Here is a 19,844-nt window from a genome sequence, read left to right as displayed (position 1 = left end):
TAATGTCTGAAAAGATGCATTAAAATATATTCTCATTCTTTGATTTAAATGTTAAATTATGTTTTTTTGACTTATGGATCTTCTTTGTTGTGTCTTCATTCAGAAAGTCATTCTGGAATTTGTCAGCGTAAACTCAAGACTAACCAGAAGAAAAAGTTCCAGTGTGTGTTTGAGGGGATTGCTAAAGCAGGAAACCCAACCCTTCTGAATCAGATGTTCACAGAGATCTACATCATGGAGGGAGGGACTGCAGAGGTCAACGATGAACATGAGGTCAGACAGATTGAAACAGCATCCAGGAAACAAGACAGACCAGAAACAATAATCAGACATGAAGACATCTTTAAAACCTTACCTGGAAGAGAAGAACCAATCAGAACAGTGATAACAAAGGGAGTGGCTGGCATCGGGAAAACAGTCTTAACACAGAAGTTCACTCTGGACTGGGCTGAAGGCAAAGCCAACCAGGACATCCAGTTTATATTTCCATTCACTTTCAGGGAGCTGAATGTGCTGGATGAGAAAAAGTACAGCTTGGTGGAACTTGTTGATTGCTTCTTCAGTGAAACCAAAGAAGCAGGAATCTGCAGGTTTGAAGAGGTTGTGTTCATCTTTGACGGTCTGGATGAGTGTCGACTTCCTCTGGACTTCCACAACACTGAGATCCTGACTGATGTTACAGAGTCCACTTCAGTGAATGTGCTGCTGACAAACCTCATCAGGGGGAAACTGCTTCCCTCTGCTCGCGTCTGGATAACCACACGACCTGCAGCAGCCAATCAGACCCCTCCTGAGTGTGTTGACATGGTGACAGAGGTCAGAGGGTTCACCGACCCACAGAAGGAGGAGTACTTCAGGAAGAGATTCAGAGATGAGAAGCAGGCCAGCAGAATTATCTCCCACATCAAAACATCACGAAGCGTCCACATAATGTGCCACATCCCAGTCTTCTGCTGGATCAGTGCTACAGTTCTGGAGGAGGTGTTGAAGACAATAGAGGAAGGAGAGCTGCCCAAGACCCTGACTGAGATGTACATCAACTTCCTGGTGGTTCAGTCCAAACTGAAAAAAATCAAGTATGATGGAGGTGCTGAGACAGATCCACACTGGAGTCCAGAGACCAGGAAGATGATTGAGTCTCTGGGAAAACTGGCTTTTGACCAGCTGCAGAAAGGCAACCTGATCTTCTATGAATCAGACCTGACAGAGTGTGGCATCGATATCAGAGAAGCCTCAGTGTACTCAGGAGTGTTCACACAGATCTTTAAAGAGGAGAGAGGACTGTACCAGGACAAGGTCTTCTGCTTTGTCCATCTGAGTGTTCAGGAGTTTCTGGCTGCTCTTCATGTCCATCAGACATTCATCAACTCTGGAGTCAACCTGCTGACAGAAAAACAATCAACATCCCTGCTGCCTAATGCCTTCAGAGTCGAACCTAAAGTAAAACGTCTCTATCAGAGTGCTGTGGACAAGGCCTTAGAGAGTCCTAATGGACACCTGGACTTGTTCCTCCGCTTCCTCCTGGGTCTTTCACTGCAGACCAATCAGACTCTTCTACGAGGTCTGATGACACAGACAGGAAGTAGCTCACAGACCAATCAGAAAACAGTTGAGTACATCAAGACAAAGATCAGTGAGAATCTGTCTGCAGAGAGAAGCATCAATCTGTTCCACTGTCTGAATGAACTGAATGATTGTTCTCTAGTGGAGGAGATCCAACAGTCCCTGAGATCAGGAAGTCTCTCCACAGATAAACTGTCTCCTGCTCAGTGGTCAGCTCTGGTCTTCATCTTACTGTCATCAGAAAACAATCTGGACGTGTTTGACCTGAAGAAATACTCTGCTTCAGAGGAGGCTCTTCTGAGGCTGCTGCCAGTGGTCAACGCCTCCAACAAAACTTTGTACGTGCACACAGAACTCTCTAGATTAAATTAACTTTATAATTTAGAGAAAGAAAATGTTTTGTCATTGTTTTTTATGTACTGTTGATTCCTCTTCAGATTAAGTGGCTGTAACCTGTCAGAGAGAAGCTGTGAAGCTCTGTCATCAGTTCTCAGCTCCCAGTCATCTAGTCTCAGAGAGCTGGACCTGAGTAACAACAAGCTGCAGGATTCAGGAGTCAAGCTGGTGTCAGCTGGACTGAAGAGTCCAGCCTGCAGACTGGAATCTCTCAGGTTGGTGTTCAGTTCATTAAAAGAATGACCCTTTGAGAGGTTACTTTCTTCATATGTTACTTATTGGATTGACTTTTTACTGAATCCTTTTCAGACTGAGTGGCTGTAACCTGGCAGAGAGAAGCTGGGAAGCTCTGTCCTCAGTTCTCAGCTCCCAGTCCTCTAATCTGAGAATGCTGGACCTGAGTAACAACGATCTGCAGGGTTCAGGAGTGAAGCATCTGTCCTCTGGACTGAAGAGCCCACACTGCAGACTTGAAACACTCAGGTTGGTCTTCAGCTATTTGAAAATGGTGACACTGAGCTGTTATTTTCTTCGTATATTAATTATTGGATGACCTTTCTATTGAATCTATTTTAGGTTGATTGGCTGTAACCTGTCAGAGAGAAGCTGTGAAGCTCTGTCTTCAGTTCTCAGCTCCAAGTCCTCTAGTCTGAGAGAGCTGGACCTGAGTAACAATGACTTGCAGGATTCAGGAGTTGAGCTGGTATCTCCTGGACTGAAGAGTCCACACTGCAGACTGGAAACTCTCAGGTTTGTGTTCAGTTAGGATCTGAGTATCAATGCAAGTTGAAGTAACATTGTGTAACACATTTTGTTTGTGATTGATGCCCTTACAGTTTCAGAGTAATTTACTTCTACACTGCTGTCTTAAATATGGACAGCTGTACATGTGCATTTGCTATGATTACATTACTTGTAATCAAAAACTAGCACGTCAACAACACAAGATAGCAAGCCAGCTAATATTACTCACTAGTCCCACAACAAGAAGGCCAGCTAGCCATCTGTCTTGCAGCCCTTTTTATTTCCTAAAACTCCAACCAACAACTAAAAAGCCAGTCAGAGTTGTCTGGTGTCTGCTGGCATCCTGAGGAAGGATAAAGCTGACACGTGTTGGTGTCCTTTTACATTTTTTGTCAAATTAATTAAAGGCCTTTAGTTTTTTCTAACCAATTTTGAGTCCCTTGATGTGTTTTATGACTTTTTGGTCATAACTCTTTCTCTCCCTCTCCATGAACTTTATCACTTTCCATGAGCACTGGTGGTTAAAAGGATGTCATTGTGTCATTGTTTACATTAGAGAGTCTATGCCAATGCAACCCAGGAGCTAAATATTTCTGACATGATTAAATAAAATGAACAGCATTAAAAAGAAACCATCCAGCACCCCTTTGTGGCAGTCAGTGTAACTTGAAAGAAATTGGAAGCTCATGAGCTCTTTACACTGAAACCAACAACAGGTTCTAGTTTCTTCAAAATGCTTATTGTCACAGTAGCAAGATAAGAGATAATGAGCGTGTGTGTGTGTGTGTGTGTGTGTGTGTGTGTGTGTGTGTGTGTGTGTGTGTGTGTGTGTGTGTGTGTGTGTGTGTTTTCAGTCTCTCAGGCTGTCTGATTTCAGAGGATGGCTGTACTTCTCTGGCCTCAGCTCTGAGCTCTAACCCTTCCCATCTGAGAGAGCTGGACCTGAGCTACAATCATCCAGGAGACTCAGGAGTGAATCTGCTTTCTACTTTACTGGAGGATCCAAACTGGAGACTGGACACTCTCAGGTATGGACAGACAGACAACAATGTTCCTCTGTCACTTACTGAGGAACTTTGGTTCAGGTTTAATGATGAATCTGAGTGAAGGTGTATCACAGAGGTTCTCAATCGTATTATAAAAAGGTCAACATCTGATTTTTATTCAAAAATGTTAAGGTCAGAGGTCCATAACGATTAGATTGGCAATAATACAATATTATTTAATTAACTCACTTATCACTTTGAGCAGCCTACATTGAAGTTTAGAACACTTTTCCTACTCAACTGTTGTAGCGATACAGGTAGCTTTAATTCGGTACCAGTATCTAATGGTACCATTTCTTGGTAGACTACTTTATCTATAAAAAAATAATTTAATTTGAAAAAATAAGCCAAACATATGTATCCTACTTCCATGTTGTTTTTTGTTTAGACCATTTTATACACCAAACTAAATAAATCTCCCTCATCCCTCCCAATCCTCTTCTTACAACCTCCAGCCTGTCAGTTTGTCACCAGGGCATAGAGAACGCTTTCGTGCATGTCTCACAGCACAACTTAAGCTAGTATCTACCTTCCACTCCAGGCATTCCTGCAGTTAAACTCCATGCCTTCAATTTTCTGGTGTTGTCCTGATAAACAAGATATGTGATGTCTATTATGCTTATCCACCTCCAAGATGAATCTCTCGTTGGAGTAATTTTCCAACATTGAGATCTGTAAGATCGTGGCAGGTGGTTGCAGTTGTTTGGCAGGTACTACTGCTTTACTTCTCCTAATACAAACCGGGAAACCGCCTGACTATCAAACAGCATATGAATCTTGGGCGTCATGGCAATTACTTTTCAAAAACATCAAAACATCAAAGGAATCATCATGTGTATTTAGTGGCCCTGTATCTGCTGATTGTCACAGCTACACAATTGTGGGGAAACTGGTCTGCTGCTTGTGGACGCTCATCTCGGCATGTCATATCACCGGAAGACCTCGCTGTTCCACTTGATTCGTGGAGTCAGTACATCTTATACTCCAACTTTCTGGATAACGGACGAGCATCTTCCCAGTCCCAGTCTAGCCACCAGTTTTTTTTAAACAACATCAAATGACAATGTCTCTGCCTGTTAACCACACGAGCATATTATGGAACCTGAAAACAAAACTGAAATGTGTGTTTTGGTGGACATTTGAATATACGTAGCAATATATATCAAAAACTGAACAACTGGAACATTTTCTAACTGACTCTAAGCATGACTACCTGTGTCTCACGGAAACTTGGCTAACTCCTACAACTTCTTTATCTATATTTAATATCCTGGGTTATAAGGTGTACAGACGAGACTGAAGTAAAGGAAAGGGCAGTGAGGTTTTGATTTATCAATCAACATTTATTAATATAGCACTTTACAGCAACCAGCAGGTATCCAAAGTGCTTTACATTAGGAACCAAGAATGAAACAATATATCATACAATAAAAAGAATGAAACATAGAAAACAGTCAAATCAGAAAAGGTTACATAGAAACAGGAGAAGGAGAGGGAAACTGTCACACCACTACTATGTATTAAAATCCATTCTAAACAAATAGGTTTTGAATTTGGATATAAAAAGAGTTCATCTCTAAAAGAGTGAATATCAGAGGGTAACTTGTTCCAGAGTCTCGGGGCACATCACCCCCCCATTTATACCTTGACCTTGGGACTTCTAAATCCAGTTGGTTTGAAGACCGCAATGACCGGTTGTGCTCACACAGGGTTAAAATCTCGGACAAATACTCTGGGGCCAGGCCATTTAAGGCCTTGAAAACAAACAATAAAATCTTAAAATCGATACTAAAACATACAGGGAGCCAATGTACGGTGTAGAGAACTGGAGTGATGTTTGCACGTCTAGATGTATTTGTTAAAAACCGAGCAGCAGCATTTTGCACAAGTTGAAGTCGTGAGATGGAGGTTTGATTCAGACCAAGAGCATTACAGTAATCCAACCTTGAACTATTAAAAGCATGCTAAGCCTGTTAAGGAAGGGCTTAACTTTAGCCAGGAGATGAAGCTGGAAAAAGCTCATTCTAAGTTGTTAACGATTTATGTTAAGGAGAGCATTCCAAGCAAACAAATAAATATTTCTGAAAACACCCTAGAGGGTGTAAGGGTCTATTACATTGTACCCCAAAATCAATTTTGTTGTGCAGTGATTGTTCCACTTTTTTTTGTACTGCATGACAAGTTGGTCTCAGGCAGGTAAAACAGCCTTAACACCACTTGAATCATTATATAAAACAGCCCTTAAGATCCATGACAAAAAACACGCCACTGTAAAATAACAAGTAAAATATTTAAAATTTTGGAAATTTGATAATGCATTTGAATGTTTACTTACTCTTTAAAATCATCCATAATGCTGCTGCTCTTCCTCTAAAAAAATGTATCAAGCTCAACTCAGAAAAAACAAGAGCCACTTGGTCAGCCACTAGAGGAGAGTGCTGTTTTACCAATCGCAAAACTTTGTTTGGCAAACCATCCTTTTCTTTTGAGGCCATAAGTCAGTGGAATACTCTCCCCACACACCTTATTACATGTACAAATACTCAAACCTTTTCTAGTTTGACAAAAAAATGGTTACTGTCACAACAAAATTGTACACATTTATGATGTGTGTGTGTGTGTGTGTGTGTGGACCCCACAACATTAAAGGGCAGTTTGAGGCTTAAGACTTGGTTTTAGGATTAGTGTTAGAATTAGGTTATGGTTAGGGTGAGGGTAAGGGTTAAGGTTAGGCATTTAGTTGGGATGGTTAAGGTTAGAGTAAGGGACTAGGGAATGCATTATGTCAATGACGGGTCCCCACAAAGATAGTGAGACGCACTTTGTGTGTGTGTGTGTGTGTGTGTGTGTGTGTTCTTTGTGTGTGTGTGTGTGTGTGTGTGTGTGTGTGTGTGTGTGTGTGTGTGTGTGTGTGTGTGTGTGTGTGTGTGTGTGTGTGTGTGTGTGTGTGTGTTGGGAGAGGTGAAGATTTTGATTGCATAGCTTTGTTGGGAAGCGGTATGTGGACTGGACAAAATTTGTCCGTGGTGATGTAGAGGAGACATATATGATATGGGTGGGGGGGTTGGTAAACTGTCTGGATGCTCTAGCTGTTTCACTTCCTGCCTGAACGGCTCACATTAAAATAGACCTGGTGCGTATCTTTAGCGTAGCGGAGAGCCGCTTCATATATGCTTCTGGGACGCGCCGTAGCTGCTGGAATATCAAGCATTGACTTGAATGGCAGCGATTGCACACGGGGCCTCAGGATCACAAATCACTGTGACAGAGTAAGTGTAACCACACCGTGACAGCTTTAGCAGCATTGCCCTGACTGTGACTTGAACAAGCTGCAGAGTCAACATAGTCTCACTCCGTCTCATTTCACACTATGACGGTTAAACCTTGAAATCCTCCACAGCCCTGGAGTATGAAGTTGATTCTGTCTTCTGTCTTTTTCTTCCTGCAGGGTGGACCATGGTGGACCACAGAGACTGAGACCTGGTGTGAGGAAGTGTGAGTGTGTTTTAAGTTTGCTCTAAGAGAACTCAGCTGTGTGTTACACTAGTTAAACCCGTTCCTGGCGCTGGAAGTATAAAATAAGATGAGGTTACTTATTATTTCAGTTTGTTACTGAACAGGATGCTGAGTGCTTAGCAGTTGATGGTGAATTGGCTAAATCTCCCTTTACCAGTGGATGTTATTCTTATAGGCATAAGTAATTATAAACAAATAATTAAGAAGCATTAGCGTGGTGCCTCCACTGTGGAACTAATTAACTCTAGTGAGCTGTATAGTATTTCACCAGAAACAAATGTCAAGTATTTTAAATGTAAACCCTAGTAAAATTAAATGTTGTCCGTGAAATCTGCGGCTGGCGTTTACAGCTGTCCCTCACAGCAAGGCCGGATTTACCACCGGGCCGATTGGGCCATTGCCCGGGGGCCTCCGACCTCTAGGGGGCCTCCAAGACCCCTCTAGCTAACTGTGTGGCCTCATCCTTTTTTTTCTTCTTTTTTTTTAATATATTTTAAATTTAAATAAAATTAATCAATTTATGTGTTTGTGTGTATGTGTGTTAATAATTTAGTTGCACACAAAAAAGTATCATGATCAGTTTTTTGGCTGTGTCGGCTGTGTACATGTGTCTGATGACTATGAGTCAGGTTACCGCGGAAACTGTTGATAGTGGCAAGACAGGCGGTGGAGGATAAAGTGAAAGAGTATGAGGACATCGACAAAACAAACAACATGGGAAAAAACGGTGGAGCAGTGGAGCCACAAAATGGAAAGCTAGAAGGGAGAAGGATAGCAGAGAGGATTTAATTAGGAGTAATATTCCAACGATTTCCACTTTTTCATAAGTCGGCTCAATGCTAATAAAGAGACTGGCGCTGCCTGCGGTGATGCTAGCGATGAGGAGTTTAGCAGCCTTGCTATTTCAGATGAACAATTAAAACAACATCAGCACCCTGAGCATTAGCAGCAGGACATGACAGAGAACCACAGCCTGGCTGGAGAGACAGACACCACCCCCCCCCACAGTCTCCAACTCCACCTAAGTAGCTAGCTACGTTACCAGTTTGACAGCCTCAAAATGTAGGTCTATCTACTACTTTTTCCACTTATTAAAAACCCTGATTATTATAGATACCCCGATTGGCGCCAAAGCATTCCGAATCTGCGTCCACCGACCCACCTAAATAAATATTTTTTTCTGATTCTGCTAGAGTCCAGCACCTCTGCTCTGTCCCCATATGATAGGCTATGTTGCTTTTTAAATCATGTAACCTTGTTGTATTAATAGACTAGATTTTTATGACCAGATACGCGGTCTAGGCTTATCAATGAATCACTCTCTACTTGAGGGTAGGCTACTTTCACGTCATATTTCACTTAATATTTTAAAAGTAGCCTGTATCTTTTGTCTTTTTCCGTCAGTTCACTGCAGAGAGTATAGCTTTGTTGTTGTTGTTGTTTTTTTAGAACCTTCCGCTGATTAAATCACGGACAGCGAGCAGGCATCTCTGCAACGCCAAAATCACCTAACCATAGGTCTACATATTTAATACGGGTTTTGTCACCACTAAATATAATAATTTCTGCATATAATGTATTACAGAAATGATAAATAAATAAAGTAAGCTATACTTCTTTCTTTAAAAGTGTAAAGTGTGCAAATATACAAACATATAAACCATAATACTGATACTGATACTGCTACAGATTTTAAGGTGGAAGAAGGCAGTTGTGGTGATTTTGATGACATGCTTTTCAAAGAAAAGGTTGCTGTCAAAATAACTCCTGATATTGTGGATGTGGGAGGAGGGAGACAGAGTGGAGCTATAGATGGTGAAGCAAAAGTTGTGCTATGTTTTGAAGAGGAATTTGGGACAGATGATGATCGTGTCTGATTTGTCACAGTTAAGTTTGAGAAAGTTGGTTTGCATCCATGATTTAATTTCACTGAGGCCATTGGTCCAAGTTGAGCGAGTTGCCGTGGTGATGGATTTGGTGGAGATGTAGAGCTGAACAACATCGGCAATGGCGTTACATTGTCAGGTGTCATTACATATCAGGAAATTATGACATAGAATAAAATAGTTGCCATACATTAAGTTGTGCAACTTCACTTTGAGAACTAGAGAGTGAGCTGTATAGGCCTATACATATATATACATTATACTCAACCTATTTTCATTCATATATTTGATTACAATGTTACAAACACAGCTCTGTTACACTGTAGGCTAGTAGATCGTTGATAATCTGTTTCTTAGACTTAGACTTCTCTTTATTGATCCCTTTGGGATGACTCCCGCAAGGAAATTAGATTTCCAGCAGCAGATTTTAGATTCTTACAAAACACTCTTTAAATAGAAAAAAGATACAGTATAAGAATAACAATAACATTTTAGCTAAATATTTTTACAAAAATAAACAAACCGTAAAAAAAACAATAAACTACAGATAAATAAAGAGATATATAGGTATATAGGACTGTGTATGGTATTGTGTTATTATACAGTTAATAAATAAATGACATTTAGCATAAATTAGCAGTTAAGAGCAGTTAGAGTGTCCAAGTATGTATGTGAGTAGATTATTAATAGTTTATTGCACAGTTATCTGTTCTGTCCTCTTTACCCTATTTCCTCCTCCCCCCCCGAGTGAGGAGCTGTACAGTATGATGGCATGAGGGACAAAGGAGTTCTTGAGTCTGTTGGTCCTACACTTGGGAAGGAGCAGCCTTCCACTGAACAGGCTCCTCTGGTTGCTGATGACGGTGTGCAGGGGGTGGCTGGCATTGTCAGTAATGTCCAGCAGTTTGTCCAGTGTCCTCCTCTCTGCCACCGTCACCAGTGAGTCCAGCTTCATGCCGACCACAGAGCCGGTCCGCCTGATCAGTTTATCCAGTCTGGAAGTGTCCTTCTTGGATATACTGTACCCCCAGAACACCACAGTGTAGAAGAGGACACTGGTAACCACAGATTGGTAAAACATCAACAGCAGTTTGCTACAGATGTTGAAAGACCACAGTCTCCTCAGGAAGTAAAACCTGCTTTTTGTCTTTATGTACAGGTGGCTGGTGTGTGTTGTCAAGTCCAGTTTATTATCCATCCACAGCCCAAGGTATTTGTAGGATTGCACAGACTTCACCTCAGCTCCCCCTAGCTGGATTGGTTGCATTCTTGGTCTGGACCTCCCAAAGTCAATGACCAGCTCCTTCGTTTTAGAGGTGTTGAGCTGTAGGCAGTTAGTGTGACACCAGAGAGCAAAATCCCCCACCAGACTCCGATACTCCTCCGCTCTGTCTCCCCTGATACACCCAATGATGGCTGTGTCATCTGCGTACTTCTGTATGTGACACAGCTCCGAGTTGTAACAGAAGTCCGAGGTGTACAGCGTGAAGAGAAGAGGAGCCAGCACTGTGCCCTGGGGGGCTCCAGTGCTGCTGACTACAGTGTCAGATGTGGTGTCCTTCAGCCTGACGTACTGTGGCCTGTCAGTAGCTAAGTTTCCATCCACTTGTCAATCGAATTATCTGAAGTTCGGTAAAAAAACTCATGCGAATAAAGCTGGTGAAAGTGTGTTTCCATCCAACAGCTTTAAAGCAAATAAAACCGTGCGGACGCGTACATGAGCTGGTGCTGCAATTAAATTGGTATATTGAATTGATTTGAGGCATTTTATGGTGTTTCCATTCATTTTTGAACTGAATCGCACAAGATTCAAGCAAACTTTTGCGAACAAAGTTTTGCTAGACAAAAGTAGTTGTTAATATTAGAAGCCAAGCTATAGCCTAAGCTCTGATGGACCTTTGGCTGAGGATCTGATCCAGCTCATCAAAAAGGTGGAACTTGCCTTATATTTTCCCTCCGGCACCGCTGCGAGACAACTCTCTTTTTTGAGCCGTGTATCGCTGTTTGAGAGCTTTCCATTTACTCCGCAGGACGCTCCACGGCTTGTCGTAAGGGACATTCTTAACACGCATCGTGAAAAAGCTTAACGTGGTTTAATATCTAAACAACGATCAATCATCACCAGATGTATCATGGTCGTATCTTGTCATGAACACTTAAGCCTCGTCAAAAAACACAAATCAAAATCCAACGATTATAAGTTATCTCACGTTAATGTGTCAGATAACGTCCATAATATTTGGACATTGGGTTAGATTTGACCGTTTAAGTGGTTATGATGAGCAATATAGAAGAGGATTTTTTGGTGATGATTGGTCGTTGTTTAGGTACATTAAACCACGTTAAGCTTTTTCACATTAGGACTTATAAAGCCAATGAGAACCGTGGAGAGTCAACCCCCAGCTCCGCTGCCCTGAAGCAGAAACGCTTTATGTCAGATAATGTCCATAATAATTGGACTTTGGGTTGGATTATTTGACAGTTTTCCGTGGTTATGATGGGTAATATGAGAGCGAAATTTGGTGATGATTGATCATTGTTTAGGTACATTCAACCACGTTAAGCTTTTTCCTCACCATACGGCCACTGATGAAGAAAACATTAACGTGAGATAACTTCTATAATCGTTGGATTTCGATTTAGTTTTTTTGACAGGCTTAAGTGTTCATGACAAGATATAACCATGATAAATCTGGTGATGATCATCGTTGTTTAGATACATTAAACCACGTTAAGCTTTTTCAAGTTAAGCGTTTATGTCCCTGTCATAACTGTTGGTCATTTCCTTCGCGAGCTCCTGATAAATGATGGCGTTTCTTAGATTTTTGCTATCTAAAATAGCTGTTATATTTTTCTGGTAAATTAAATAAAAAAAGTATCTTGTCTCCTCGTTTGTCCACTTACATCTGTTTTTGTTTTGCAAACAGAGCGGAAATACTTGGCGGAAATGAACTGAAACTTCTTCTTCGTTTTATTGCGGGTCGCAACCATAAAAGGACCTAAAACTTAATCGCAATTCATTATTTATTCGGCAAATAACGTTTCCATCAGCGTTTATCGCATAAGCCGTATATCGATCAAGAGAAAATCCAATCAGACCGAATGTATTTCATTTGAGTCGATAAATTCAGTCTGATTTTACTGTTTCCATATGGCATTTTTCATTCGATATCACTTAATTCGGATAAAAACGGGTCGATGGAAACATAGCTAGTGAGGTAATCCTTGATCCAGTTTACCAGATAGGGGTCCACTCCCATCCTGTTCAGTTTCCCTTATCCAGATGGGAGTGGACTCGGTGTAGTATGTAGAGGATGGCATCCTCCAAACAACATTTGGCTGGTACGCAAACTGCAGCCGGTCCTGGGCGTGTTGTACCTGAGGTCTGAGGAGGCTCAGGAAGAGTCGCTCCAACGTCTTCATCAGGTGTGAAGTGAGTGCCACCGGTCGGAAGTCGTTCAGCTCGCTGGGCCTGTTCTTCTTGGGAACTGGAACGATGCAGGATGTCTTCCAGAGGATAGGCACTCTCCCTAGCTGTAGGCTAAGGTTGAAGATCTGTTGTAGTGGTTCAGCCAGTTCTGCAGCACAGGTCTTTAGTAGTCTTGGACACACTTTATCCGGGCCTGCTGCTTTCCTGGGCCGCAGCTTCCTCAGCTGTCCCCTGACCTGGTCTGTGGTGATGTGAGGCAGGGATTGTGTTGAGGTGGGGGAGGAGGAGGGGGGATTGTGGTGTCAGGGGGGAGGTGTGTAGAGGGAAGAAGGAGAGATGGCTGCGGTGAGGGTGGGGTTGAGGGGGACAAGGACGAGGGCTGGTTAAACCTGTTGAAGAAGTCATTCAGCTCATTCGCCCTCTCCATTGTCCCCCCTGTAGCTCCGGTCTTTGTGTTGTGACCTGTGATGGTCCTCACACCTTCCCAGACCTCCCTCATGTTGTTCTCCCTCAGCTTCGGCTCCACCTTTCTCCTGTAGCTGTCCTTAGCTTCCCTCACACAGTGTTTCACCTCCTGCTGTGCTGCCTTCATGGCCTCACTGTCCCTGCTCCTGAAGGCAGCCTCCTTCTTGTTGAGGACAGCCTTGACTACCCACGTTACCCATGGCTTGTTATTAGGGTAACAATGGACAGTCTTGATGGGGGAGACCACGTCTGCGCAGAAGTTCAGGTAGTCCGTCAGACAATGTGTCATCCCCTCTATGTCCTCACCATGCGGGTTGAGCAGCACATCCCAGACTGTGGTGTTGTAACAGTCTCTCATGGCACTTTCCATATCAGGGGACCACCTCCTGATGGTGCGAGTTGTCACCGGCTGTTTTTTGACCAGGGGAGTGTACAGTGGCTGCAGGTGAACCAGGTTGTGATCAGACTTCCCCAGTGGGGGGAGGGGATTCGCTCTGTATGCATCCCTCACATTAGCATACAGGAGATCAGTTGTCCTGTTGTTTCTCGTAGGACAGTCTACAACCTGGTGAAAAGCAGCCAAAGTAGAATCCAAAGTTGCATGATTAAAGTCTCCAGAAATTATCATAAAAGCCTCCCGGTGCTGTGTCTGCATCCTTGCTGTGACAGAGTGAATCTTCTCACAGGCAGTGGCTGCGTCCGCTCTCAGAGGGATGTAAATACGGACGGCAATTACGTGACTGAACTCCCTCGGCAGATAATATGGCCGCAGGCTAACAGCTAACAGCTTGAGGTCCTGGCAACATGAGGCTGTCTTTACGGAGATATGTCCTGGGTTACACCAGTGGTTGTTCCCACCTTTGCTTTTTCCGCTCGCTTTTGTGTCTCTGTCGGCTCTCACAGCAGTGAATCCCAGCAGGTCCACGTTAGCATCCGGTACAAGGTGGTTTAGCCATGTCTCCGTAAAGATGAACAAGCTGCTCTCATGGTAGAGCCGCTGGTTGTTCAGCGCCGACAACTCATCGATCTTGTTCGGCAGCGAGTTCACATTCCCCATGATTACGGATGGAATCAATGGCTTGTAGCGCCTCCGATTCTCCACTAGGTTGTTCTTCAGCTTAGCCCCAGCCTTGCAGCCCCTGGGTCTCCTCCACAGCTCCGCCGGGATAGGGTGCCGTATCCCGGCTCGTCCCTTTGTGCGCAGAGCCAACAATTCCTCTCTTGAGTAAGTGAGAAAGCTGGCTCTTGGTTGCATTTTAAAGTTTTAAATATCCATAGGATATTTATGTAATATAATATAATCTCTTCGCAAGAAGAGTAAAAAAAGTAGAAAGAAAGAGGATAAAATTGGTTAAAAGAGCTTAAATCTGAAGAGCTACTGGAGAGGCTACCGTCACCTACAGCGCCCACACACTCTCTGTGAAGGGGAGAGACAGTGAGAGAGAGTAAAAGAGGTGCTCAACAATCAGCTGTTTTTCCGAAGTCATCTCTTTAGACAAAATTGTGGTCACCACTACGTTTTTTTCTTGCCTTTGTTTTTGGTGTGATTTACTTGATATTGGGTTCGCTCTGTGGAATGGATGAGTAGACTGCATGTTTTCTGGTGAGATTAGCATTGATGTTGTGCTGTTGTGGGAAGCTAGTTTGATTTTGACAGACTGTACAGACATGACTATAGTTATTCTTAGTTATGTTATTAGGCTGTATTTTCATAGATTTTAATCTGCTTTATTGCAATAAATTCTGTTGATTTTGTCCTGTGATAGATTCCATTTTGTTCTTTGTTTTATAGATATAGAGTCACAATTAACATCACAATAATGGAGTTGGAGAAAGTGGTTTTGTTTTAAACTAAAGAAAAGCCGACAGCTAACTTTTACTGTTTCTAAAAATGTAGATGCTGTGTGAGTTTGGGCCACGAGTTCTGGGAGGGGCGGGGGGGCCTCCAAGATTTTGTGCCCAGGGGCCTCTGCATTCTAAATCCATGCCTGCCTCACGGCGGCGCTAGCTTAAACATCAACAGTTAACAGTTAACACTTTTCCAAAACTAGTGAAAACAAAAACACAGCTAACCTGCCTGAACTTCACTTCAAACTACGGGATAACAAGTTACCAAACTGAGAGTTGAACAGACTGTTAGCTGCTAAAATGATACTTGTGACAAAACTTTAAAAGTCCATTAGTCTCCAAACATCAGTCAGCTGGACATTAAACTTAGTTTTTCTCTCCTCTGCTGACTGCATGTTTCTCCCTCCAACGTGCTCTACATGTCCTCTCTGACTCCATTCTTTTCTACTCCCCAAAAAAGTCATCAGCAGGGCTCTCAAGTTTTGAACAGAGTTCAGAGTGAGATTTTGGCGGCAGGGGTTTGGGTGGGGACAGAGTCTGATCTGATAAATGACACATAAATTCGTACAAATAAAAAAATGCTTATTTAATTCAGTATATCTTTGTGTGTGTGTGTGTTTGTGTGTGTGTGTGTGTGTGTGTGTGTGTGTGTGTGTGTGTGTGTGCAATAATTAATACTATGCATTGTCTGGATGAAATATAATGAAATAGCCTAGGCCAAAGTTTTCACAGTGGGGGCCGGAAAGTTGTGCAGTAAAAACAAAAGGAAAGAAAAAACTAAAAATATTCCAAATTATTATGGGTACTGTTATAAAAGTATTATGAGTAGGCCTATTATACAATGGGTATCTTTATAAAAATATAAAACTGTCAGAGTAGCCCTACAGCCGATTCAACATGTAGCTATAATAATAATAATAGGCGCAAAAGCTACCCAGTGTTTCCTCTATGTTAATTTCTGCCGCCACAGAATCAGAAATAGGGCAGACGCACAACAGGGTTTCTGCTATATACATGTAGTATATAAAGTCATAATTACACGACTCTACTGAACTCAAGCCAACTGTCATCCACTCTCTCTCCCCTCAACTGGAACAGTGACAGGACGTCATCACTCGCAAAGTCATGGCAACCAGATAAACAACAGGGCGAGTACACCATGGATGTATTAAGAGAACATACACTTGTCACTCAATCTCAGGCAAAGTCACAAACAGCGACGAAAGCCGCAACTTGAAATCCGCACTCACTCAGCTGGTGCGTGGCAGGCACTAGTGGTGCCAGGATTTTGATTGTAGTTGGGCCTCCAGAAAACTGGATGGGCCAGTTAAAATAAGCCAAAACAAATATTCAGTTTTCCCTTGCATTCAGACAGCCAGACACTATTAATGTTAAGACACTAATTGGCTTGCTGGTGTGAGGGGGTGGCTACGGGAGGACTTGATGGGGAGAGGGCGGCCAAGCAGGATGGTATCTCGTCACTTGTAACCGCGTTACTTAAGATGTCCTTCTCCTGCTCCTCGGAACGTTTCTTGCTGAATTTAAATGAAAACAAGCTGCTTTGCGTTTCATATTAGCTAGCTACAGTCTGTCTCTCATTGAGCTTGCTTGAAAAGCTTGCGTGCAAACATCATTCATTTCATTGGATCACTTGCTGGTGACGATGCAGCCTGTGGGCAGGTCCACATGTGGGGTAGAAGCCGCTGATTGGCTGAGAAGCTTTCACTCAAAGCTTTCCTTGGGCTGCTTATTGGATGAACTGCTAGAATTAAAATCACTCACTACTCACTATACGGCATTTCAGAATGTTTGTAAACAAAAGGCACCAAGATACTTCGGGGTGGCAGAACGCGAGCGGCTTCTACTGGGTCAAAATGGGCGTGCCCAGGCCTAAAATGCCCAATGGTAGCGCCGCGGGTGGTGGCAGGGCGTTCTGAACTCTATGGGGAACCCGTGGGGAACTCACTTGATTCCTCTACCTGTTCCACTGTTTAAAAAATAGCGGCGCAACTTGGTGGGCGTTATCCTGGTAATTTCTCTGCGTGAGAAATACAAGGTGTGGCGTGTGAGCGTGTGGACGGGTTGAAATGCGTGTGTCTCACGCCCAATGCGTGAGACTTGAGAGCCCTGCATCTGATTGGCTAGGAGTGTAGCTATACAAAAAATAATGAACTTAGATTACTCCACTGAAAATACATTACAATGGGAAATGTAATTTTCATTGTATTTACCCAGTTATGAACTGAAACACCATTCATTCATGTAGTTAACTGTATAAAATAAACACTTTATTTATATTTATTTAAAAGTATTTGTGTAGGTCCCCACACTTGATTTTTAGATTTTCTTGCCTGAAGTAGGAAGTTTCTGTTTTTGTGGCTGGAAAGATGTTAGGATTTAATTAATTAATTTAAAATCCACAAAAAGAACAAACTGAACACGTTGATCCAACAGAACTAATAAATACATAAATACATTAATCAACAGTCGAGCCAACAGAAAGTTAACTTTGTTTCTTTATTTTTTATTCACACACAAGTTGTTGTGTTCAAGTAGCCTTCACTTGTCTTCTCTGGATGGTTTTAATGAATAAGTGATGAAAAAACTCACAGTTCATAAACACAACACGGCATAATTAATGTCACAAAGATGTTTAAAAGGTGAATAAAGTGAGTTGAGGTAGATTTATCTTCCAGTTCCTCCCTGATGAGAGACCTGGTATCAGATATACGACACATACACAAACATACCATAAATACTCATTTTTCATACATAAACTGGTATTTCTATAAACTGCCCATCAGCTAATAGCAGTTTTAGAAAGTAGATGGTTCAGAGCTGCTTTGTGCTGCAGTAGAAGAAGATGTGACAGTTTTATTAGTGAGACTTTATTCAGTTCATGTTTCTAGATTTGGATCATCAGCTGTCATCATCGGGTCAACACGAGGACAAGAAGCTGAACATTGTTGACATGTTGACTCTCATGTTCACTAACTGTTCATGTTGTTAGAACTGGATTGTTAAACATCACTCACAGCTGAATATGAAATGAACGTTTGAATGGTTTTCTTTCAGTTATTGTCAGTGAAGTTGTTAATAAATCATCAGATGATAACCAGCAGCTGTATTGTGTCTTGTTCTCTCCATCAGATTTCTGTGAACTGGAACTGGACACAAACACAGTAAACAGAAGACTCAAACTGTCTGACAACAACAGGAAGGTGACAGGTGTGGAGGAGAAACAGTCATATCCTGATCATCCAGACAGATTTAACCACTGGACTCAGCTGCTGTGTAGAGATGGTCTGACTGGTCGCTGTTACTGGGAGGTCGAGAGGAGAGGAAAGGTTAATATATCAGTGAGTTACAGAGGAATCAGAAGGAAAGGAGACAGTAAAGAGTGTAAAAGTTTGTTTGGATGGAATGATCATTCCTGGAGTCTGTACTGCTCTGATGAAGATGGTTACTCTGTCTGTCACAATAACAGAAGAACATCCATCTCCTCCCCCTCCTCTAACAGAGTAGCAGTGTATGTGGACGTTCCTGCTGGCTCTCTGTCCTTCTACACAGTCTCCTCTGACTCACTGATCCACCTCCACACCTTCAACACCACATTCACTCAACCTCTTTATCCTGGGTTTAATGTCTGGTCTGGTTCCTCAGTGTCTCTGTGTCCTCTGCAGGACTGAGAGTCTCTCCTGTGGACAGAAACACTGACTGAAGATCAGCTGCTGAAATCAAAGTTCAGTCTGTTCACCATCACACACACACTCTGCACTGTGAAGCAGATCTGAGACTCAAACACAAAAACATTCATCTGATTTCATCTCTGGGATTATCAACATTTGATCTGTTGGACTAAAAACTCTTCATGATATGTAACATCTAAATAATAATAAACTGTTATTGGTTACTATTATGTCATTTATATTTTGAATCATGTTGTAATATATTTAAAATTTGGAAAACAAATGTTTCTATAAACAATCATCATATAGTCTAATGTTTGTAAATGCTTTTAATAAAATCTATACGTTTCATCTTGAGGGCGATCATTTGATCATATCATGATTTCATTCATCAGTTGACTCTCTTTACTGAGATTGATACCCCCCACCCGGACTGGCCATCGGGAATACCGGGAACAATCCCGAACGGCCGGTCCATTTCAGGCGGAACCGGCCGGTGGTCAATACGTTTTTTTTTCTTCTTTCATTCATACGCGAGCCGCCTGGCCGGCCGTTCAGCTGCAGCAGAGCGCTGTGTCTGTGTGTTTCAGACCGGGCCAAACCAATACTTTCAATCTTGAGGGGGGATACGAGCGGCCCCTCCTAACTTGGACTGATCCTCGTTTTACCTGACATCCGATTGGCTCAAACTTAAGGCGACGAAAAAAGAGTTTACTTTCAGTCAGGTTTGGATTTGCTGATGTGAGGTAGGACAGTTTTAGGTTTTTAGGAGTTTTAGGCCTGTATACCTGAGTTGTTTCTGTTTCCAAATGTTTGCTTTGATAAGCTAATTGTTTTTATTTTCTGTTGTTGCACACATACACTCTCATCAGGAGGAGAGAGGAGGAGGAGGAGGAGCAGGAGAGTAGAGGAGGATGAGGAGGAGCTGCAGGAGAAAAGAGGAGGAGGACTAGTAGAAGAGAAGAGGAGGAGGAGGAGCAGCAGCAGGAGAGAGGAGGAGGAGGAAGAGAGAGGAAGAGCAGGAAACACACAGGTAGAGGGGCAGTGTGCAGAGCTGGGTAGGCAATCATATTAGGCATATCAATCAATCAGATATTTACATATAGGATAAAATGCCAATAGTTCTACATACTAGATAATAACTTGACTGAAGCACAGATTGAATTAGAACATGTTTTATTCTTAGTCATATTTATAACTGATGTTCTTCTCATGCATATGATATGTAGCTGCACAATCAGTAAGCAGAGGCAGGGTCCAT

The 19,844-nt window shown here is 42.4% G+C and overlaps 1 protein-coding gene across 3 annotated transcripts in view; it reads left to right on the top strand.

Moving 5' to 3' along the window:
• LOC120570729 (protein NLRC3-like) overlaps window positions 1-18,940 on the top strand; it is a 36,380-nt gene extending 17,440 nt beyond the window's left edge. For all 3 annotated transcript variants that reach the window (XM_039819223.1, XM_039819243.1, XM_039819232.1), the window contains 7 exons: window positions 104-1,901; window positions 2,001-2,174; window positions 2,269-2,442; window positions 2,536-2,709; window positions 3,558-3,731; window positions 7,198-7,244; window positions 18,045-18,940. In XM_039819223.1, coding sequence (XP_039675157.1) covers window positions 104-1,901; window positions 2,001-2,174; window positions 2,269-2,442; window positions 2,536-2,709; window positions 3,558-3,731; window positions 7,198-7,244; window positions 18,045-18,583 — 3,080 coding nt within the window. In that variant the 3' untranslated portion in view covers window positions 18,584-18,940. The remainder of the gene's footprint in view (window positions 1-103; window positions 1,902-2,000; window positions 2,175-2,268; window positions 2,443-2,535; window positions 2,710-3,557; window positions 3,732-7,197; window positions 7,245-18,044) is intronic.
• Window positions 18,941-19,844: the final 904 nt, after the last annotated feature.

The sequence above is a fragment of the Perca fluviatilis genome, chromosome 2, assembly GCF_010015445.1.
Source record: "Perca fluviatilis chromosome 2, GENO_Pfluv_1.0, whole genome shotgun sequence".
Taxonomy (NCBI): Eukaryota; Metazoa; Chordata; class Actinopteri; order Perciformes; family Percidae; genus Perca; species Perca fluviatilis.
Note: the sequence above shows the minus strand (reverse complement) of the source record. Positions and strands in the feature narration are given on the sequence as shown.